The 22887-nt window shown below is 54.6% G+C and overlaps 1 protein-coding gene across 5 annotated transcripts in view; it reads left to right on the forward strand.

Moving 5' to 3' along the window:
• DNMT3A (DNA methyltransferase 3 alpha) overlaps positions 1-22887 on the forward strand; it is an 88204-nt gene that overhangs the window by 52362 nt on the left and 12955 nt on the right. For all 5 annotated transcript variants that reach the window (XM_083733204.1, XM_083733206.1, XM_083733208.1 and 2 more), the window contains 8 exons: positions 13671-13883; positions 15020-15178; positions 16327-16434; positions 17728-17884; positions 18063-18212; positions 20329-20373; positions 20811-20890; positions 22719-22831. In XM_083733204.1, the coding sequence (XP_083589330.1) occupies positions 13671-13883; positions 15020-15178; positions 16327-16434; positions 17728-17884; positions 18063-18212; positions 20329-20373; positions 20811-20890; positions 22719-22831 (1025 nt within the window). The remainder of the gene's footprint in view (positions 1-13670; positions 13884-15019; positions 15179-16326; positions 16435-17727; positions 17885-18062; positions 18213-20328; positions 20374-20810; positions 20891-22718; positions 22832-22887) is intronic.

Below are 22887 nucleotides of genomic sequence, written 5' to 3' on the forward strand. Positions count from 1 at the left end.
GATTTTGGGAAGGGGGCAGTCCCAGCCCTGAGACGCTCTTGGGGACAGGAACCTGGGTCGTTCTGCATGCCAAGCAAGTGTCTAGCCACTCCCCAGCACACTGTCCCTGCTCCAACCCTCCCCCCCGCCCCCCAGGAATGGGATCCTCTTGGCTCCCCCCCTCTCCCCATGGAATGAGGTGGGCAAGCTGCAACAGAATCTGCCCTGAAGGGAGAAGCAAAAAGAGCGAGAGAGCGCTTTGCAGACTCCCTTTGTGGGGTGTTTTTGTGGGGGGGGGAGCACCCTGGGGACAGAGACGCATGGTGAGGGGGGGGGCGGTTCTGGGGCTGCCTCTTGCTTGCCCCCACTTGCCGCCTTCAGACAGGAGCTGGCTCTCTGCGCAGCCACCAGGTAACAGAGGTTTTCCAGAGGCAAAGGCTGGGCTGGCCTTGAGTGCAAGGGGACAGATTCCTGCAGGAGGGGGCTACGGAATTGTAAGTGGGGAGGGTCATCCAGTCCAACCCCCTGTCAGACTTTGGGTTCCCAGCCAGACACCCGAGGGCCTGGAAACGGCAGGAGGGGAGAAGGATTTGGGGTTCAGGTTCCGCTTGCCAGTTTCCCACTGTTTGGCCACTTCGGAGACCGGACAGGCTCCTTTGGGCCTCATCCAGCCGCCTCTTATGTTCCCAGTCTGCTGCACTGGGAATCAATGTGCAGAATGTGCCCGCCAGGGGGACCTCCAGACTCTGGGGCCAAGGGGCCCTAGGCTGCCTCCCTGCTCCTTTTGACCTTTTGCCAGCCTTGGCCACTGGCCACCCCTCTCCCTGTTTCAGTGGGGTCACTTCTGTGGCCAAACCCTGTCTCCCTCTTGGGGTCCTGCCATCCAGCAGCGCCTCCCCATACCAGATGCCCTCCAGATTCTGCAACAACTTAAGACACCGCAGCTGTGTTGTGGTCCGAAACATCTGGCGGGGGGGGGACCAGGTTGGGTTGCCAGGGGAATCTCAGGCTAAGATATGGTGATGGTCAGGAGCCATGTCTTGGTCCCCGGTTCCTGGACTAAGGTCAGGGTGGCATCTGTTGGATTTGCCTAGAATGTGTCTGTGTTTGGGGGGGGGGGTTGTAAACTGGTCCCCAGATTCACTTTCCTTACTGCTGGCATGGTTTTGGGTTGTGCTCTGAGTGTGCCAGTTGCATTTCAGGGTCAGGTGGGCAAACTTCTCTGGTCTGGGTTATAGGGACGCTCCCGTTACGCCTTTCCTTGATACTCCTGGACTGAGTCCCGCTCCGTCCTGCTCAGCCGACCCATTGAAGTCAATGGGCAAACTGAATTCCGGTGGGTCTCCTGAGTGGGATTCAGTTTCTCAGTTTTGCAGATAGTCCCCCACTTTTAACCTTGGGTTCTTTTTAATTAATGTATCCTGTAGCTGCCAGTTCTGCATGTTCGGTTTTCGATTGCATCCTTTGGATATGATGATGTTGTTGTTGTTAATAATAATAATTACAGTCTATATTTGGCTGTACGCCACTTAAGTGTTTTTTGAGACACTTTAAAATAATTGAAATACAGCAACAGGAGATGTACCCAACTCCTGTTGCTCCCTCTTTTACTTATTTTAAAAGAGAGGGAGCCCTCTTTTAAATTCTGCTGTGTGAACTCCCCCTTTGTTGCAGAGGGGGTGCAAACGGGAGGGGGGCTATAGACGCAGGTGGGGGTCCGGGGGTCCAGAGAACAGCATGTTGACTTTTTTGGATGGAGAGCTTTAAGGCTGCAAGGGAGGAAAAGTGCTTTAGGGAGCCAGATCCGCCTGCCACCAGCGGGCAGGGCCTTCCCATTCCATGGGCCTGATCCCGAGAGATTGCCCCCCGATCGCAGAATGGTAGGCTTGGCAGGGGTTCCAAGGGTCATCTAGTCCAACCCCGGGCACGTGGTCAGTGAAACCAACCGGGTCTGATTTCAAGTGCCATTGAGTGCGAGGGAAGAGAGGCCTCTGTGCGTGTGAATGATGGTTGCAGAGTTGTGGCTCCGTCGTCGTGTCGGTTCGGGACTCCGCGCATCCTTCCCAGTCGCGGGAGCCCCCCCCCCCCCCCGCGCCGGCCGGATCTGCTGCTTCTGGGTCGCGCAAATGGCCCCCTCGGAGCCACTCCCTGAAAACTGCGATTCTGCCCCTCCCAGGCAGGGAATTCGCTTGCAGGGCAGGGGCTGGGCTGGGGGTCCTGCCCGCGAGCCGACACGTGTCCCGAGCGGCATCTTTGGTAGTGGGGGGCATCTCTTGGAGAGCGTCTGTCCCAACGCGTGTTCCAGGGCAGCTTCCGAGGAAGAAAGTTAAGGTTTGTGGTTTCCCCAAAGTCCCCGCAAGGGTCGGATCCAGATTTCGCCAAGCAGCGCAGAAGCGCAAGCCGCCGACGGGGTTTCGTGACCCCTTTCCGGGGGGCTGGGGGGTTCCAGTGCCCCGGCTGCAAAAAAATAGAGACACCCCCATTTATTTCTCATTGAAACCCCGCGCAAATGCTGCGTGCCCCCTTCCTGTCTTTTGGAGGCGCGCAAGGAGCCAGGATCGCTGCCCCTGCGCTCTGCGCGCCAATAGGTTCGGGGGCGGCTCCAGTCTCCGGCTGACGTTGGAGACACCGCGGTGCTCCTGTACGTGCGCGCTTTTTCTTTGGCGGGGGGGGGGGGGATGGTGCCTCGTTGCATTTTCAGTCGGAGCAGACGACCCCCCCCCCCGAGACATCAGGAAGCCCCGCGCGATCCGGAGTGGGGCGTGTGAACGTGCCCGGACCGGAATCCGGATCGGGAAGCAGGAAAGCGGTGCTCGACCTCTCCCCCCCCCCCAGCAAAAAAAACCCCAACAACCCCGGATCTTTGCAACTTTGGGGACCCCCCCATCTGTTCTCTGCAGTCGTGCAATTGCAGAGGCGCCCCCCCCCCGCCAGACCAGCCTTGCAAACCCGACAAGCCCCCCCCCCGCACCTCTCTCTCTCTCTCTCTCTCTCTCTCTCTCCCCCCCCCCCCCGTTTCCATCGCTCGCGGCCAACCAGGAGCGGCGCCCCGCGTCACGTGTCCCGGAGTTTCCCAGACAAAGAACATTGGCGGCGCGGCCCCCTCCCCCCCCGCGCCCCCTCCCCGCCCCCAAAGCCCTCCCTCCTCCCTCCCTCCCTCCTCCCGCCCCCGCCCCCTCGGCGGCTCCGCGGATGCTGCAGCGGCGGGACATGCGGGCAGGTACGGAGGGGCGCCGGGGCGGCCGCGGGGGGGGGGTCGGCCGCTTTGCACCCCCAGATCCCCCCCGAGCAAATTTGCACGGAGTGCACGCGCGCGATCGGGGGGGTGGTGGTGTTTTTTCCTTCCCCCTCCACTCCGTGCGGGGGGGTCTGTGCGTGCAGAAGGCGGCGAGGGAGCGCGCCATCCCCCCCCCCCGGGATCGATTTGCAAAGAGAAGGGACGGCGCGGGGGGAGAGTAAGGGAAAGGGAGAGGAGTAACTTGCCGTTTTGCAAAGGTGGACCCCCCCTCCCCAATTCGCCAGAGGCGGGACAGCGGGGCTGGGGGGGGGAGGCTCCCGCCTGAAAAGTTTTGCTCTTGTTTGGGGGCGAGGGGGGATTATCTCTCGTCCCCTCCCGTTTGCTGCGCTCTCGGTAGAAGTTTTGGGGAGGGGGCCGTGCGGGGGCTGCCCCCCAAGCTCCCTCGGGGTCCCCATTCAGGGTGGGGGGCGCAGGATGGGCCCTTCCGCGCTGCAGCTGTCAGCCCTCCCTTTTGCCCCTGTCCGCCCCGGCACTTTTCCAGATAGTGCATCCCCCCCCCCAAAAAAATCCCATGCCTGGTCCCTGCCTGGGGGGAGGAAAGAGCAAGCGGACCCCCCACCCCGTTTCCCAGGCAAGCAACCTCTGAGCATCCTCCTGCCTCTGAGATGTTTGTCCCGAAGCAGAAGTTTTTTTTGGGGGGGGGTAGAAGGGGAAGGAAGCTGGGGGGGGGCGGAAGGCGCAGGCGGGCGGGTTGAATAGGCCTGAACGGACCTCGAAGGTTGCAGGGGGGAGAGAACAAAGCACCCCTTTCTTAACAGCCCCCCCAAAGGAAGAAGGGGCTGGGGGCAGCATGCAGCTGGCTCACGAGATCTGCCCCTTTTTGGGGGGGCAGAAGCTGGACTCTGCACAGCTGGTGCCCAGGAAAGAAAAGTGAGCAGAACTTGGCCAAGTCTGGATCAGAATTCGAATCCAGAGCTGGCTTTCCCCATTCGGTCCCTTTAAAGCGCCAGGAAGAATTTGTCCAGCAAGGTTGCCCTTTCCTCCTCCCCCTCCTCCTCCCGATTCAGACTCCGATTCTGTTCAACTGAGAAAGCCATTTTGTTCCTCCCCCCCCCCCCCCCGCTGGGCTTTGCTTCCCAAGAGTTTGCCAAACATCAGGGCTCGGCCTGCTTCCTGCTCCGTCTGTCCGGGTGGGGGGCTTCCTCTTCTCCCCCCGAAGCCCCCTTTCCTTGCCCACCAATCTGTGCTGCAACTCCGGCCCCCCAGAGGTTCCCGGACACTTTTTAAAGTTTAGTTTATCCAGTGCCACTTTTCCTCAGAGCCCAAAGCAGACGGCAGAGAGACACGGACCTTTGCTAAACGGCACATTTTGTTGCTAGACGTGTAAATAAATCCAGACAAGATAAAGATAGAGATGCGGGATAAATTCCACATTGCAATGAATAAAACTTGTGATCATAGTGAGCTCACCATCTCTTCTGTTTCTTTCTGGGAAATGCGGACCCCAACTTGGGGGACTTCAAAAGAGGACTGGAGAAATTCATGGAGGAGGGGAGGGCTCTGGGTGGAAATTTGCAGGTTTTTAGATAGGGTATCTTTCCTATAAAAGAAACCAGTTTTATCGGGTTTTAAACAAATACAGCAACCGTTAAACACTTATTGAGCAGTAGTATTTGAGCAAGATGCTGATTGCATGGGCCGCTGGCCTGATCCTGCAGAGATCTTCTCAGGAGAGCTTCACTCTCTGAGCAGTTTCCCTGGAAAGCAGAGCTGTGTGGTCCCCCCCTTCCCCCCCCCCATCCCAGACCCCTCACTAGTTGGGTGGGCCATGGTGGGACTCTGGCTCTTAGTTTGGTCTCTGTGCTTTTAGGAACCTTTGAAAGGAAGCAGTAAGTTCAGCCTGGAAGTCTGTTTGCTTGCAGGGGAGAGGGTAAGGCGAATCCTGGAACTCAGAGCCCACCCCCCAGATTCTGAGTGCGCCCCCCCCATGCCACACAGAACCCATGTCTCCTTCCTGTGGGTTAGCCAGGGCAAGGTGGGTGAGGGACCTCGTGAGCAAGAGCTAGGAAGACTCCATGAGTTGGTGGCCTGGCTTAAAACATCCGAGGGGCCACTGACAAGGGGGGGCCACCCACGGGCAAATCCCCACAGCCCCAAGCCCCATCTGGGGGGGACAGGGCTCCTTCTTCCTGACGCCCAGAAAGACCATTGGCTGTGCTCTGAGCATCAACCCCCCCCCTTGAGTCCTCCTGGCCAAGGGTATTCTTGCAGAGACCATTGCTGAGACGAGGACAGGAGCGTCCCCCCCCCCCCGGCAAGTGCTTTCCCTTGTGCAAATGGCCAGCAGATAAGAGAATTGCGGGGGTGGGGAGCATGCAGCTCCTTACCCCCTTTATGGGCTACCCAGGTGCGCCAAGTGTTCCGCTTTAGTCAGGGGACGGTTAGTTTTATGGGGTGCTACTGGAAGCTACTCCTCTTGCTTTTTGGGGGGGGGTCTGCTCAGTGTTAGAAACTGGGGTATGAATGCAAGGAGCCATGTGGCTCCTGGGACCTCGGTTGTGGGCGCCAAAACAAAACGTCTAGGCAGACCGGGCAGCAAAAAATAAAAATTGCTGCCCAGTAAATGGGGGGGGGGGTGTCTGCAGAGTAGCCTGGCAGCGGGAGACGGGTCTCTTGCCAGCACTCTCTCCTGCCAAATACCTGATTCACCCAGCCTGGCGATTCAGGGGGTCTGGAGGTGATTCAGGCGCATCTTTTGCTACTGCGCTACCGGTTGAATCAGCTGTTTGGCGGGACAGAGCAGTAGCAAAAGACACGACTTTGGCTTTGGCACTACCCTGCAGACCAGCGGTGGGCGACATATGGATATATCGTCCCAAACTGCTTTGAAGTTCACATCGTGATAATTGTTTTGTAATATTTAAGCTGGCAGTCTATCGCTAATAACAATGTGTGTAAGGGCTGGGCAATAACTGCTTTTCAATATTGCAATATATCACCAGCTAAGCATTGCAATGTTTTCAGCAGCTAAATCTTGCAATCTGCCACAATGTCTGAAATAAGGAACCATGCAGGACAGTGTTCTGGCAACTGCTACTACTTAAGGGTCTAAAACGGATAAATGACAATGTTATCAATTGCCACACAGTCTGTTTCGCCAGCAGGCAAGCCAAAATTCATCCCAGCAGGACTTTAGGTTTGGGGCTTGGCTACCCAGTGGTGGGATTCAGGACAATCTCAAAGTACGGCAATGAGTTGTAGGGAATCCAGTCATACCTTGGATTACAGACGCTTCAGCTGCACGGATCACATTTGCAACCCGAGCATCCACTGTACGAATAAACTGGGACTGCCAGGCTGCAGAAGCAGCAGTGGCCGAAACCGCTTGCCGTGACCGCGATACGTGGCGGCAGCAGCGGCGACTGACGCAGCCTCACGGCGGCGACAAACAGTGGCGGCAGTAGCAGCGCTCCGCAAGGCTTCGTGGCGGTGATGGAAGGTGGCAGCAGTCGTGGTGGTGGCCCTCTGAGGCCTTGTGGTGGCAGAAGCTGTGGCAGCCGGCCTCGGCGGGTCTTTGCAGGCCAGATGTGCTTCTGCCGGCGTCTCCTGCGCCACCGCGAGGCCTCAAGCTGCTGACAGCGCCATGGCAAAGCCTTGCAGGCGGTCTCCGCTTTCGCCAGTGCCACAAGGCCTGGCAGGCCACCATGACTGGCCATCATCTGCCATGGCAATGCTTTGCAGGTCCTGCAACCCCCACAGGCACCCCTGAAACACACAGGTGCCAGCACATGTTAAGGAGCATATCCACGGAAAGGCGGTGTGGGGCGGGTTTTCTAGCTTGGATTCTGGCACTGCAGGGGCCAGATTAGATGACCCCCCCCCCGGGGTCCCGTCCAACACTGCAGCTCTCTGATTCTTGGATAGGGAAGCCAGCAAAGGAACTTCAGAATTCCGCAATGGGTTGCATGTCCCATTTGACCAGGAGGGGAAATATGTGAGTGCCTTCCCTGTCTACTGAATTGCATTTGGTCTCAGAGTGTCCCCATCTTGATCTGGAGATGTGGGGCAGTCAAGAATCCCTTCCCCTAAGATTTGGGATCCCGGTTTCTCATGGGAACATTTCTAGAAGCCTGCTCTCCCCTTGAGCATCTCTCTCCTCCCCGTCCCCGGCCATTTATTTACCGTATTTTTCGCTCTATAAGATGCACCAGACCACAAGACGCACCTAGTTTTGGGAGGAGGAAACAAGAAAAAAAAATTCTGAATCCCAGAAGCCAGAACAGCAAGTGGAATCGCTCTTGCTGTTCTGGCTTCTGGGATAGCTGCACAGCCTGCATTCGCTCCATAAGACGCACACACATTTCCCCTTACTTTTTAGGAGGGAAAAAGTGAGTCTTACAGAGCAAAAAATACGGTATTTTGTTAGTGGCTTTCCGCCCCAATTTTCAGCCGCAAAGGCTCCCTGAGTGACTGACAGGCAGTCAAATGAAGACAGCCGCTTCCCGCAGACTTGCCATCTCAAAAACCCACAACCTGCAAGGGGACAGGAAGAGGAAATGAAGGCTTTTGGGCCACAGGAGCAAGCCCCCCTCCCCAGGTTGCCACATGCTGTTAAGGGTGCTGCTCCTGCGCTGTCAAGAGAGTTCAGCGGGTGCAAGACTCTGAGAAATTAGAGAACAAAGTGGGGGGGGCGGAATTCTTGGAATTTTGTGAAATATTTGAAAAAAATGTCACGGTGATACAAAAATGGTTGTCGGGTTTGATGTAATAGAGCAACGGAGGAGAATTTGTAGTTTAGCCATTTAGAATTGGTGTGTTTAACAGATAAAATGTAATCAACGTAGCAGCTTTATAAGGGAATAAAAGCACCGTAGTAGAAGGGGGGGTGGGAAGTCTGTGGACAGGAGAGATTGGTTCTCGCTGTATTTTAAAAGCATTTGTAAAATCTGAAAATCTAATTTAAAAAATACTATTTAAAAAAAGAGTTTAGTGGGGGAGGTTTGTGGGCTGCCAGTGGGGGGCATTGTTTAGTTTGGAGGCAGGGGCAAGAGGAAGGTTGGGGTGGGAGCAGCAACTAATAATAATAGTAGTAGCAGCAGCAGCAGCAGCAGCAGCAGCAGTAGGAATAATAATAATAATAATTTGTATAGTGCTCTAAACCCACAGGTCTCAGGGTGGTTTACAATATAAAAGCGCAAGAGACATAATAAAAACAAAAACATCCCAATAATTCAGCCCCCCCCCAAGCAAAAAAACCCAGGAGGGGATTCACACATCCATTATGCCGATAGCTCTCAAGGCTGCTTGACAGACAGCAACAACGACAATTAATTCTACGAGGCTTTATTAAGTTTTGTGAGCCCCCCAGAGTGAAGAGAAACATATTAAAATGCAATAGGTCAGCCGTCAATCGATGCAAGTAGAAAACTGCAACGTCAGCGGCAGGAGGAGGCGGAGGCGGGTCAGACCGGCTGCAATGCCCAGAGCGGCACCAAAATGTCTGAAAACATAGACCAGGGGATGGAGCCACCGGGGAAAGACACCCAGGGAAGGGCCTGGGATTGAGTGGGCACCCGGCGGATCTCCCTGGTCTCTTCTCCTGCATTGCAGGGGGTTGGGCTGGATGACCCCAGGGTGCCCCCCAACCCTACCATTCCGTAATTCCCTGGGAACAATGCCTCTCCCCACCCACCCCTATTCTCTCCTTCCCTGGAAGCCCTCTGGGGGAATGCGGGCAGCAGAAGAGGATATATTGATTAAATATTATCCCTCCTAACTCATGCTAGTGGGGTTATTCATACTGCAGAGTACAGGGCTCAGCAAACTTTTCCAGCAGGGGGCTGGTCCACTGTCCCTCAGGGCTATTTTTTTTGGGGGGGAATGAACAAATTCCTATGCCCTACAAATAACCCAGAGATGCATTTTTTTTAAAGGACACATTCTACTCATGTAAAAACACACTGATTCCCGGACTGTCCGCAGGCCGGATTTAAAGGCGATTGGGCCGGATCTATCCTCCGGGCCTTAGGTTGCCTACCTGTGGCAGAGTACATTCCCCTCTTTACATACCAGTTGCTAGTTGCAGATTCGTTAGAATCTCTTAAGTTCTATTATTCCTGGTAAGACCCCTTTGATTCCTTCCTAAAAGAATAAAGACACAACAGCCTTCTTTTAAAATAATAAGAAGTTTACTCTCATTCGGTTCACAGCTGGATCCCTGAAGGCAAAGAGGCTTTAGCTTAGAGTTACAGAAGAGGGTTTGAGTTCATCCCATATGGGAACTGATTCCACATGCTGCTGGCTGAGAGAAGAAAAGGAATAACAATTATATTATTATTATTATTATTATTATTATTATTATTATTATTATTTAGTATTTGTACCCTGCCCATCTGGCTGGGTTTCCCCAGCCACTCTAGCCGGCTTCCAACAAAGATTAAAAATACATTAAAATGTCACACATTAAAAACTTCCCTGAACAGGGCTGCCTTCAGATGTCTTCTAAAAGTCAAATAGTTGTTTATTTCCTTGACATCTGATGGGAGGGCGTTCCACAGGGAGGGTGCCACCACCGAGAAGGCCCTCTGTCTGGTTCCCTGTAACTTGGCTTCTTGCAGGGAGGGAACTGGACCTCAATGTCCAGGCAGAACGATGGGGGTGGAGACGCTCCTTCAGGTATACAGGACCAAGGCTGTTTAGGGCTTTAAAGGTCAAAAGAGAGGAAGGTGTCTGCGTGTCTGGACCTTTTGTGGGGTCTGGAAGGGTCACACCCACCTACCTGGTCACCTGCAAAGGTAGGATGCTCCAGACCAGGTGTGACAGGAAGTTCGACTGGCTGGACAAACATCCCCCTGTCTGTGTCCACTCTAGGCAAACAGGAAATGTTGTATTTGACTGCTTACGTTACATCCCACACGCTGGGGGGCCTCTTCCATGAATCTGGCCTTTTCTAAAGCCATCCAGGTCCGCTGGTTCTGCAGCTTGAACTCTGCACCGCGTGAAGAATAATAATAAATAAATAAATTATTATTATTATTATTATTATTATTATTATTATTATTATTCCTTTTCCCTCTCCTGACTTCCATCCTTCAACTGCAGGCGCTCCTCTGCCCTCGGTCCTCCTTGTGAGGCTTCCTTCTGCTGGCGCAAGTGAGCGGATCTGGCCGCCCTCTGGGCAGCAGAAGAGGCTGCCAGGGTCTGTTCTGGAGCCTCCTTGGGGGGCTGCCACAGTCCTTGCTGGGGATCGTTTCTAGGAGGTGGGGGCCTGAGGAATCTGGGGCAGCCCCAGAGAGAGAGAGACCCCTCCTTGCCCCTGCCTTTGGGGACATACAAAGAGGGGAGCTGTGTTGGTGACTGGACGCAGACTCTCACCCAAGCCCTGGGCATGGTGGGCGCTGGCATCTCTGCCAGAACCCGGCCAGATCTCACTTGGGTGCTGCTCTCCAGATTTCTGCACCTTCCTCGCTGCCCTTTTCTTGGCGTGGCTCTTGGGCCAGATCCTTCCTCCGGGGGCTACAGATTTGGGGTGGGCTGGTTGCTTTTAGCATGTGCAGAAACGGAACTGTGTCAAAAATGCCCCAAGCCGTTGGAAAGGGATGGAGAGGTTTCCGTCCACCTGTTGTTCTTCAAGAGAGGAAGAGTCTTGGGTGTTGGCCAGTTTTCTGGGGTGGGCAAGGGGGGGGTGAGCCTGAGTGCTCCCCCCCCACCCAAAAAGTCCCTTTAGTTTCCAGGTGGATTTGTGCAAAGCGAGATCCAGACAGGGAGGTCGGGGAAAGATCCCACGTGGAGGGGGGGTGGCAAGGACCTTGTGGGGGGGAGATGTTTATTTATAACTTATGTATAAATACCACAGCATCATAAAAACATATCCCAGCGGTTTCCAGCAGTATAACGCCAAGCAATAAAGTTACAGAAAGAAGTAAGCGATGGGAGGACCTGGGGGGGGGGTGGTTCCACTTCTGGGCACCTTGATCCTGACTTAGGTGGGAGTCGGGGCCATGCCAGTGGTGCTGAGTCCCTGTGCTGGGGGGGCCAGGACTCCGATCCAGGCCAGCCTTGGCGAACTTGCTTCCCTGCAGATGTTTAGCAGCACAGCTCCCATCAGCCCGTGTTGCCTGGGGCCATAATCCGCCTGCAGGTTAATAAATAATAATAATAACAATAACAATAATTTATTATTTATACCCCGCCCACCTGGCTGAGTTTCCCCAGCCACTCTGGGTGGCTTCCAACAAAGTATTAAAATACAGTGGTCTGTTAAACATTAAAAGCTTCCCTAAAGAGGGCTGCCTAAACAGGTTGTCCTGCGCCAGCTCCTTGGGGCCAGCGGAGGTCCCCCCCCCCCCCGAGACTCTCTCATCTTCAGTCTTCCCAGGGAGAGGCAGGACAGGCGCTTGGGGGGAGGAAGGCAGAATGTGGAATCAGGTGGGCAACTCACCTGTCCCAGCTTGGGGACGGTCTTCCCTCTCTCATGGTGACTTGGTGGAGATGCCGGCCTGCGATGCTAGTCAGCTTCAGGGTGTGAGAAGCAGCCCCCGCGTGCCCCCCCCCCCTTGGCGATTTCATCTTCTGTCTCCTTCCTGGAGTGTTTTGGGCTCTTGTGGGAAAAGGCGAAATCTGTGCTTACGTCCATCTCAATTCTGTAGTCTGAAGCAGATTGGTGGGACTGGGGTGAGCAGTTCTTGTTGCCTTCAGTGGGGGCGTCCTGGGGGGGGCTTGCTTTGTGCTCTCCTTGAGGTGCTTAGCAGCCGCTGCCAACACACAGTTGCCGCCACCTGAGCCCCCAAATCTTGGACACGCATCATTAGCCTGTGTCTCGAACTCAGGGCCCTCCCCTTTGCTCCTTCAGAGCCCCGGTCCTTCCAGAGAGGCAGTGGTAGGTCCTGCTTCCTCCTGGGGGCTGCAAAGAGAGATCCCCCCCACTTCCTTTACCCCCATCGGTCTGTTGCTTAGTAGTTGGAGAGAGCCGTTGCTTGAGGCCTTGAATGTGGGGGACACTTGCTAAAAATATTTGGCAGAAATACTCAAATGCTCGTTTTCGCTCTTAAAAACTGGTCTTCCCCAGATGTGGTTTGAGACCAGAATGTGGGGATATACTTGCGCCTGCCTGGGAGTCAGGGGTTTGGATCCTGCCTCCTGCATGGTGGATTCCCAGCGGGATCTTGGGCAAGCCAGCTCTCTGTTTCGCCTTACCTGTCCAGTGGATTCCTGAGTGGCCCGCCCCGCAGGGGGGTTGTGATGGGAAACAGAGAGAGAGATGAGAAACGACTTTGCGGGTTAGAAATGCTGCCCAGGTCAGAAACCTCCAGGGCGGATTTCCATCCTGCCCTAAGCAAAACCTTTTGGCAGTTTCCGTTACGCTGAGACTGTTTGGCATTGAGCTCTCTGGCCGCCTGCGGACTGGAATTGGCGAGCCTCAGCGTGGCTGGCAGAGCCTGTGGGGAAGGAGCAGACCCCCTTGCGCGTGGGGTGGGGGGGCTGTGGTCTCAACCAGGCCCCACATTTACGGAGCAAGGCCCCCCAGCTGAAAGACCCCTCCCCACCCCACAAGGTCATGCTGAATTTTGCAACTCTCAAATTCTCAAAACGAGAGGTGCTAAAAAGTTGAAGCGTGGGAATTCAAAAAATATTTGGGTCCAATTAATATAATTTAGTATTGCTTGGTAAGTAAAATATGTATAAAGTTGCTTATAAATTATTGCCAAGGGCTTGCAGTTAAATGACTTGGTTTTCCGAAAGCAGTTCATGTGCTTCTTCATCAAACGTAGAGTTACCAAGCTAAATGCGTTCCAGTTGCAAAAATAATTGCACCCGTAAACATATTTTTCTCACTGTAAAAAGGTAAAGGTACCCCTGCCCGTACGGGCCAGTCGTGTCCGACTCTAGGGTTGTGCGCCCAACTCACTTAAGAGGCCAGGGGCCAGCGCTATCCGGAGACACTTCCGGGTCACGTGGCCAGCGTGACAAAGCTGCTCTGGCGAGCCAGCACCAGCGCAGCACACGGAAATGCCGTTTACCTTCCCGCTTTAAAGCGGTACCTATTTATCTACTTGAACTTAAGAGTGCTTTCGAACTGCTAGGTGGGCAGGAGCTAGGACCGAAAGACGGGAGCTCACCCCACCGCGGGGATTCGAACCACCGACCATGCGATTGGCAAGCCCTAGGCGCTGAGGTTTTACCCACAGCGCCACCCGCGTCCCATTTTCTCACTGTAGAAATGTGCAAAAACTATAAGTTTTGCCCCCTGAAATGGCATGCCCTGCCTGCCAGTTTTTTCTGATGGAGCTTCCTTCCTGGCGAAATGTCTCTCTGTCCTCGGAAGGAGCGCCCCCTGAGCTGGCTGGGCTTTGCCTGGCAGTGAGTGCTCCAGGGTGGGCACCACAGAAGTGGGGGGGGGAGAGAAGCCCCTTCCCTCGAATGCCGCCCCAACCTTGTCTGCCGTCTCCCGCAGGCTGAGAAGAAGGCCAAGGTCATTGCCGGGATGAATGCGGTGGAGGAGATGCCCCCCAGCGAGCCCCAGAAGGAGGAGGAGGCCAGCCCCCCGGCCTCGCAGCAGCCCACAGACCCCGCCTCGCCCACGGTGGCCACCACCCCGGAGCCTGTGGGGCCCGAGGCTGTGGACAAAGGCATGTCCAAGTCGGCCGACGACGAGCCGGAATACGAGGTGAGCAGTGCCCTTCTGTGAGTTCCCCCCCTCCCGAGCTCCCGGCCCCCTAGCAATCTGCTGCATCCCTGGGGGGTCTCTCCCCACACTGAACGTTGACCCCCAGACGGGGCTGGCCTGAGCCACGCAGGGCAGAGGCTGTCGGCAAGGGCACCTCTGCAAGGGGAGAAGCCCGCCACTGCTGCCCCCCATGCAGCCATGTGCTGAAGATTGTGCCTATAGGGTGCCCCCCCACCTTGCATTGGGTGGATGAGTTGGCAGGGAGGAACAATGGGGCTGAGAGAGAGGGAGCGCCCAGGAGAGGGTTTGCTCTTAGCCGGAGGGGAAGGAGGCTCAAATCCCTAGGGAAGGTGAGGCCAAGATCCTGGGAGCAGCGTAGGATCGGAATTGTGGAGTCGGGGGGACCCCATGGGGACATCTAGTCCAGCCCCTGGCAATGCAAGACGGGAGGCACGGAGTTGGGGAAGACGCATGCTGGCTGGTGGGAGATGGCAAGGGGCCGGTTGGAGGGAGACTGGAGAGGGTGGAAGTGAGGTCTAGAAGCTTGAGAAGACCAGACACTGAAAAATAAGCTAAACGTGGCAAGTCCAGCACGAGTCATGTTAGGTGATGAACAAATCACCAACGAGAACCTATAAAATAATATAACAAGTCCACACACACACACTCTTCCTCCCCACCTAATGACTCACAATCTTTGCTTTTTTAAAAAAAGTTTTTATTTGATTTTACAGATTTGTTGACCCTCAAAATCACAAATAGTAAAAATTACACAAAATTCTTCAGCTGCATATTATAAGTCACTCTTAATTTTCCAGTTCTCCATTGTATCCAAAGCCTGTGTAACGTTACAAGAGTTATTTAGGACCTGCTAGAGAGTCCAGATGTTTACAGTGGTCTTTCAAGTATAGTTTTGATCTTCCTGGTTTCTGATTTCCGCGGTCATTTTTGCCATCTCTGCATAGCCCAGCAACTTGGTCTGCCATTCCGCTCTGGAAACTCTTGTCTCTCGAACTCTGGGCAAGCAGCTGTCAATCTTTGCTTCCTTCCTTCCATTTAATACACACCTCTGCAACAGAGCTGGACGTCCTCAGCCTGATGGCCTCTTGCTCTCTTCTTTCTCCTCCCCACGGCAGGACGGCCGGGGCTTTGGGATCGGGGAGCTGGTCTGGGGGAAGCTGAGGGGCTTCTCCTGGTGGCCGGGACGCATTGTCTCCTGGTGGATGACGGGCAGGAGCCGAGCCGCCGAGGGAACGCGCTGGGTGATGTGGTTTGGCGACGGGAAGTTCTCTGTGGTGAGTGGCCCGGGGGGGGGGCTGGGGGGGAGCCAGGCGGGCACTCGAAGGGGCCAGGAAGCGCCTGCTGGTGGTGGCCTGAGCCCTGGGAGGCCGGCAGGGTCCCCTGCATGAAAGAAGAGGCTGCAGGATCAGGCCAGGGGCCCAAGCCCAAGAGCCCCAGTCTCCCCCCCTGCAATTTTCAGCGCCTAGAATTCAGAAGCATGGCTGCCTCCATGCAACCAAACGGCCATCGAGAGTCCTCTCCTCTTCCATGAACTGGTCCAGTCCTCTTTGGAAGCCATCTGAGTTGGGGGCCATCTCTGTCCCCTGTTAACGGAGAAATCCGAGGGCTCCTTGGACAAAAAGCAAGGACCCCAGCCAGAAATACCAGAGCAAAACAGGAGCCAGTAGGCTTGGTCTTGATTGAAGACAGTCGCCACAGGACTCCCCCCTGCCACCAGGTGGAACAAGATGGAATCCCCCAACAAAAGAGAACCCAAACTTTTATTAGCTGCTAACCCCCATGTTACACCCCCCCCAAACTACATCACTCATACATCACAGTTACATCATGAAAGGGGAGGTCTGGTGGCAGGAATCTGAGCATCCTGGACCCTGCCCCATGGTTCCCCTTGCCTTCCACCAAACACCCATCAAGTGGAACAAAAAAGATCTTTACATTTCCCTGTTTCCCAGCCAAGTTCATCCCACCCTTTTGTCTTCATCTGGGTTTGTGATTTCTGGAAGGGCTACCTGTCTGGCACTCAGGTATCAGGAGGCCAGGAATTATCACCCAGGCAGAGGGGCTGCTGAGGAGCTGAGCTCAAGTGTCTATATGAATTTCTGAAGTTTTCCCAGTGAGCCAGTACAGAGATACATTTATCAGTGAATTCTTACATTTGGTATCGTGCAGCAGAAGCCCTTTGAATAGATAGGAAGAAACTGTGATGAAGTGTTTTGTGGGGACAAATCACAAAAGTGATTGTACTGATTTTAGTAGCGGGCTGCATGTGCAGGATATCTGCTGGAGGGGCAACCCCCCCCCAACCTGTACCTAAATTCCTGCAACACTCCTGTGGCAGGGAGTTCCGCAGTTCCACTTTGCTTTCTAACCCTAAGAAACTCCACCCCGCCCTCATTCTGACATTTTCCTCTCTTTCCGGCAGGTCTGCGTGGAGAAGCTGCTCCCGCTCAGCTCCTTCTCCAACGCCTTCCACCAGGCCACGTACAGCAAGCAGCCCATGTACCGCAAAGCCATCTACGAGGTGCTGCAGGTAAGGCCTGACTCTGGCCCCCCCACCCCCGTTCGCGTCTCCCACCTGGCCAGCGTTCCTGGTTCCTGTTTGCAGGCAAGTAGGAAGCCTCTAAGGGACGTGGGTGACACTGTGGTCTAAACCTCAGAGCCTCTTGGGCTTGCCGATCAGAAGGTCAGCGGTTTGAATCCCTGCGACAGAGTGAGCTCCCATTGCTCGGTCCCAGCTCCTGCCAACCTAGCAGTGCGAAAGCATGTCAAAGTGCAAGTAGATAAATAGGTACTGCTCCAGCGGGAAGGTAATAATAATAAATTTTTATTTATACCCCACCCTTCCCAGTTCAGAAAACCGGGCTCAGGGCAGCTAACAACAAATTTAAAACACTTAATTGATGCAACAAAAATCAGCATAAAATACAGTATAAAACATGAATAACAATAAATTCAGAATTCAAAAATCAATTTAGGGGGAAATCCATCCAGTAAACATTAGATGATCACCAGGGCTAGCTGGCTAAATTAGTCCTATTTGGGCCAGTGAGGAGACCAGGGAGAATTAGCTGTGGGATCCCAGAGCGGGTAATCTTCATAAAAAGGGGAGGGGAGGGGAGGGGACCTTAAGGTCCTCTGCGGGGCAGACCAGGAAAGGCGGTCCTGTAAGTACGAGGGCCCTAAGTTTCTGTGCTCTGCTCTGGTTTTGCCAGAAGCGGCTTAGTCCTGCTGGCCCCATGACCCAGAAAAACTGTCTGCGGACAAACACCGGCTCCCTCGGCCTGTAAAGCGAGATGGGCACCGCAACCCCAGAGTCGTCTGCGACTGGACTTAACTGTTGAGGGTCCTTTACCTTTGAAGGAAGCCTTTAAAAGGACAAGCCCCCCCCCCCATTCACGCTGCCCCACAGACCAGCTCAGGGGCTGGGAAGGGACCTGGCCACCTGCTCCACAGCCTTCCTCGCCTGCCCCAGATCCATCTGTGCCAGAAGCACAGAGGAAGAAAAGGGGCAGATTCACATGCACCTACAAGTAGGTGGGAAGAAGCCCAGGCGCCCCTGCAGAGTTTGGGGGGCGCAACAGAGGGTGCAGCGGGGGTATCTTTGCCAGCCAGACCCCCACCCTGAAGCAGCTGCCCTAGGACCCTAGGGAGCAGCCTGCGCTGACCGCTGAGCCCACTGAGGTATTGTTTGCTCTGACTGGCAACAACCGCTCTCCAGGATTTCAGGCAGGGAGATGCTGCCGTCGGGGATTGCACCAGGGTCTCTTCTGCATGCACGCAGGTGCTCTACCCACTGAGCGAACTGTCCCTTCTGCCCCCGCAGGTGGCCAGCAGCCGGTCAGGCAAGATCTTCCCCTCCTGCCCCGAGAACGACGAAACCGACACATCCAAAGTGGTGGAGATCCAGAACAAGCAGATGATTGAGTGGGCGGTGGGGGGCTTCCAGCCCTCTGGCCCCAAGGGCCTGGAGCCACCAGAAGGTAAGGAAGTGGGGCAGGGGCTGGGGGGGGGGCACTAGGGCAGGCGGGCAGGCAAACCCTGGGGGTTCCTGACCCCGAAGCCCGGTGAGAGCAAGGAGAGGAGCATCCTCACCCAAGGGACCGCGGAGCTAGATTCGCACTCGGGGTTTGCCCCCCTCACCACCTTCTTTCCTTGCAGAGGAGCGCAACCCCTACAAAGAAGTTTACACAGAGATGTGGGTGGAGCCGGAAACCGCTGCCTACGCCCCTCCTCCCCCCGCCAAAAAACCAAGGAAAAGCACAGCCGAGAAGCCCAAGGTCAAGGAGATCATTGACGAGCGCACCAGAGGTCAGCCGGGGGCCGGGGGGGCTGCTTTGGCTGGGAGGTTCCCCGCTTTCTCCGATGTCGGACCATCAAAAGGATCCGCCGGATCAGGCCCAAAGGGATCACCTGGTCCTCCCCCCCCCTCTCCCATTTGGGGATTGAACCTGCAAGCTTGGACTTGCCAGCACCATCCTCTCGCCAGCGCAGCCCAAGCAGGATTTGAAGACAAGAGCAGCGCACTCCTCCGTTAATTTGCCTTTCAAAGCCGCCTTTCTTAGCTGCCTCCTGTGGCAGGGAGTTCCAAAGTTGAACTCTGTGCCACATGAAGGGCTTTTCTGGCCCAGCTGCTTCTGGGGGCAGGGGCAGGAGGGAGCGCTGTAGGGCCTGCTGTGCAACCCCCCCCAAAACCTGTGTTCCTGGTCCTCTGTACCCCACTCCATCTGGGGGTGCCCCCTTCTCCTCGGCTTGCTAGAGTAGCTGCCCCCAGTTTCCTCCTGTGCAGAGAAATACCTAGGGTGTTGAGGTGTTCTAAGAGGCTGCGTGGAGCAGTGGTAAGAGCAGAGCTTTCCCTATAAGTGTGTCCTCTCTCCCTGTCTCCCCCCTTCTGGGCTGCAGGGGGCCCCCTTCTTGCCTCTGTGCTTTGTCATTTGCACCCTGGCGCTGCCCATGGGCAACCTTCCTGCCCCCCAGCCTCCTCTTCCCCCCTCCTGGCATCTCTGGCACAGAGTCCCTGTCCCAAAGAGGCCAGGGTTGTGCTTGGGGGGCTGGCTTAGAGACCCTTCCGGCTGTTCCTCTGGGCAGCCTGGGACCCTGCAAGAGGCTGTTAGGGGCCATGGAGGCTGCCCCCCCACCGGGTCATGGAGGACTCTGCAGGAAATGGGCAAAGTCTTTGCCCAGAGCTCAGAGCAGGCGGACATCCACAAAGCAAAACAGGAAAAGCGGGTAAACAGTTTCAATCAAGCCCTACCTAATCTGGGCAGATTTCGTCAAGACCACCTCTCTGTTTTTGTAATGGGAAAAGTGGCAAAATCAGCACAGATAAATAATAAATAATAATAATAATAATAATAATAATAATAAATAATTTTATTTATATCCCGCCCTCCCCAGCCGAAGCAGGGCTCAGGGCGGCTAACAACAATCAAATAATCAAACAGTCAAATAATCACACAATCTAAAAATATTTCATTATAAAAAATTAATTAAAATCAAATTGATGGCAGCCGATTAAGCAAAATTCTGTGCAGGTTGCCAGAGGAGGGAGTCGGGCTGCGCCCTGACCAAAGGCCTGGTGGAACAACTCTGTCTTGCAGGCCATCAGATGTGCTGATGAGCAGTTGAGGCCACCCCTTGGCATCCCATCATGCAGCCTTTGCCAACTTGGTAACCCCTCCAGAGAATAAAAAAATTGGGGAGTTGGAAGGGACCCCTGGGGGTCATCCAGCCCAACCCCCTGCAAGGCAGGAATCTCAGCTAAAGCGTCCAGGACAGAGAACCATTCAACCTCTGCTTAAAAACCTCCAAGGAGAGTCCCCTCACCTCCCAAGGGAGACCCTTCCACTGTCCAACACCTCTGCCTATCAGAAACGTTTTGGGTATGTTTAGTTGGAATCTCCTTCCTTGTCACTTGAAGCCATGGGTTCGAGTCCTGCCCTCCAGAGCAGGAGAAAACAAGCTTGCTCCCTCTCCCATTTGAGACATTTGAAGGTGGCTCTCCTATCTCCTCTCAGTCTCCTCTTTTCCAGGCTAAACATACCCAACTCCTTCAACCGCTCCTCATCAGGCTTGGCTTCTAGACCCTTGATCATTTTAGTCACCCTCCTCTGCACACCTTCCAGCCTGTCAATATCCCATCTTCCTAAAAACCTTTTATTTTTTAGTTCTTTTCCTGTATCCCTTTATGGTTTGATACTGATATAAACCGCTGTGATAGATTTTTATGATACAGTGGTGTAATAAATACTTTGAAAAGCAAGATAAATATAACTTTTTAATGTGTTGTTTTGTTGTTTAATGTGTTATATTTCCGGGAAGCAGTGGTATATAAGTATTTTTATAAATAGCAGAACGGAGCCCACCCTCCTGTTCTGCCAAAATCTGCCCTCCGCTCACCAACCCCCCCCCCCTTTTCCCTCCGCAGAGCGTCTTGTTTACGACGTCCGGCAGAAGTGCAGGAACATTGAAGGTGAGCCTGAGCTCTTGCTGCCTCGGATGCACAGAAGCGGGAGGGGTGCATGCATTTGGGGGGGGTCGCTTTTCCACATCCGCTTTCAGCGCTTCCCTTCAAGAGATGCTGGCCCCGGAAGCCGCAGGGTCCTGGGGGGGCGAGGAGCGTCCGTGCGTCTTCCCCCCGGCTTCGTAAGTGGCAGTCACTCAGTGCGGAGGGTCTTTTGTGCCCCCCCCCTTGCAGCTGCCAGCTCCGTCCGGTCCAGCAGGAGGGGCCGTAATGTTCCGGGTCCGGTCCACAGGTTGCTGGGTCTGCCTTTGGAAGAGGGGGAGCAATGCAGATAGGTACAAAGGGAGGTGGGTGGTAGACTTGCAAGGTGGGGGGAGGCCAGGGGCAGCTCCTATCTCCCTCCCCTTGCCCCCCTAACCCTTCTCTCCTTGTCCCCCCCCCCCCAGATATCTGCATCTCCTGCGGGAGCCTCAATGTCACCCTGGAGCACCCTCTCTTCAACGGAGGCATGTGCCAAAACTGCAAGGTAGGCCTTGAGGTGCCAGAATGCAAATAGGTAAAGGTAAAGGGACCCCTGACCCCAGTCGTGGCCGACTCTGGGGTTGCAGCGCTCATCTCGCTTTATTGGCCGAGGGAGCTGGCGTACAGCTTCCGGGTCATGTGGCCAGCAGGACTAAGCCGCTTCTGGCGAACCAGAGCAGCACACGGAAATGCCGTTTACCTTCCTGCTGGAGTGGTACCTATTTATCTACTTGCACTTGGACGTGCTTTCGAACTGCTAGGTTGGCAGGAGCAGGGACCGAGCAACAGGAGCTCAACCCGTCATGGGGATTCGAACCGCAGACCTTCTGATCAGCAAGCCCTAGGCTCTGTGGTTTAACCCACAGCGCCACCCGTGTCCCAGAATGCAAATACAAGCCCTGCAAATAATGGAGATTTTGTCATCGCCTGCAGGGAAGAGGCAGCAAGTGGGTTGACTTGGGGGGGATGGCAGGAGCCCCTAGGGGAGAGGGAGACTTCTGCTGTGGCAAGGCTCCTCACGGGTGTTGGCTATTTGCAGTTTAGTAGCGCTGCAGAGAGCTTGCTGGGGAGACCATGCATTAAAAAGGGACTCAAAAATAACTTAAACAAGGTTTTAATTACAAAACAAAAACTCCTTATACACTAAATACATTAACAACAAACCAGACCCAACCACCAACCCAACCCCCAGGGTAATGGGAGAGGAGCTAGGTGCTGCTCCTTATATATTATACCGAGTTGCTGACACACCTTAATCAATACAACTCAGCAGCACCTGCTGTGTTTCACAGCTGTAAAGCTGGGTCTCGTTATTTTGCTCTGGCCCCTTAAAGACACACACATCAGGTGGAACAATGATGAACCTTTACATTTCAAGAAACCATTCAACAACGGGATCTTTGCTGCAGGATCACATTCACCTAGTGCTATACCAGCTGCACTGGCTCCCGGTGGAGTACAGGGTCAGGTTTAAGGTGCTGGTTTTGACCTTTAAAGCCCTATACGGCAATGGACCCTCATACGCAGTGGCGTAGCGTGGGTTGTCAGCTCCCGGGGCAAGGCAAGTAATTTGCACCCCCTAACCCGTGGATTTGCGCCCCCTAACCCCCAGATGTTTCGCCTGGTGCGGCCGGCCCCCCCTGCACCCCCCACGCTACGCCACTGCTCATACCTAAGGGACCGCCTCTCCTGGTATGCCCCACAGAGGACCTTACAGTCTTCAAATAAAAACACCCTGAAGATCCCGAGCCCCAGGGAAATTAGACAGGCCTTGACCAGAGCCAGGGCCTTTTCAGCACTGGCCCCAATGTGGTGGAACGCTCTGTCCCAAGAGACCAGGGCCCTGCAGGACTTGACATCTTTCTGCAGGGCCTGCAAGACAGAGCTGTTCTGCCTGGCCCTTGGTTTATACTCAGTCTGACCCTTATGTTTCCCTCCCCTTACGGTTTTGATCTATGGGCTATTTTTAAAATGAGGTTGCATTTTAAATTGCATTTTAAAATGTTTTTTTCCTATTAAGTTTTTACTGTGATTTTATTGGTATTAGCTGCCCTGAGCCAGGCTCTGTCTAGGGAGGGCAGGGTATAAATAAAATTTATTACTATTATTACTATTATTATTACTATTATTATTACTATTATTACTATTCTCTGCCTGTGCCCCACCTGTAAGGGGGCAGCCAGTGCCTTTCCTGTTAGTGTGTTGCAAAGGGCATGGAGCTGTAGAATTGTGGAGTTCGGGGGGATCCCAATGGCCATCTAGCCCACCCCCTGTGAGGCAACAATCACAGTGCCAAGAAGGCCCCCTCACTCCTCTTGTCCCTCCCCCACCAGAACTGCTTTTTGGAATGCGCTTACCAGTATGATGACGACGGCTACCAGTCCTACTGCACCATCTGTTGTGGGGGCCGCGAAGTTCTCATGTGTGGCAACAACAACTGCTGCAGGTGAGCCAAAGGACGGGGGGAGGGTAAGAGGGAGGGGTCCACACCTGTCTGCTCCC

This window comes from Podarcis gaigeae (assembly GCF_964106915.1).
Source record: "Podarcis gaigeae genome assembly, chromosome: 3".
NCBI lineage: Eukaryota > Metazoa > Chordata > Lepidosauria > Squamata > Lacertidae > Podarcis > Podarcis gaigeae.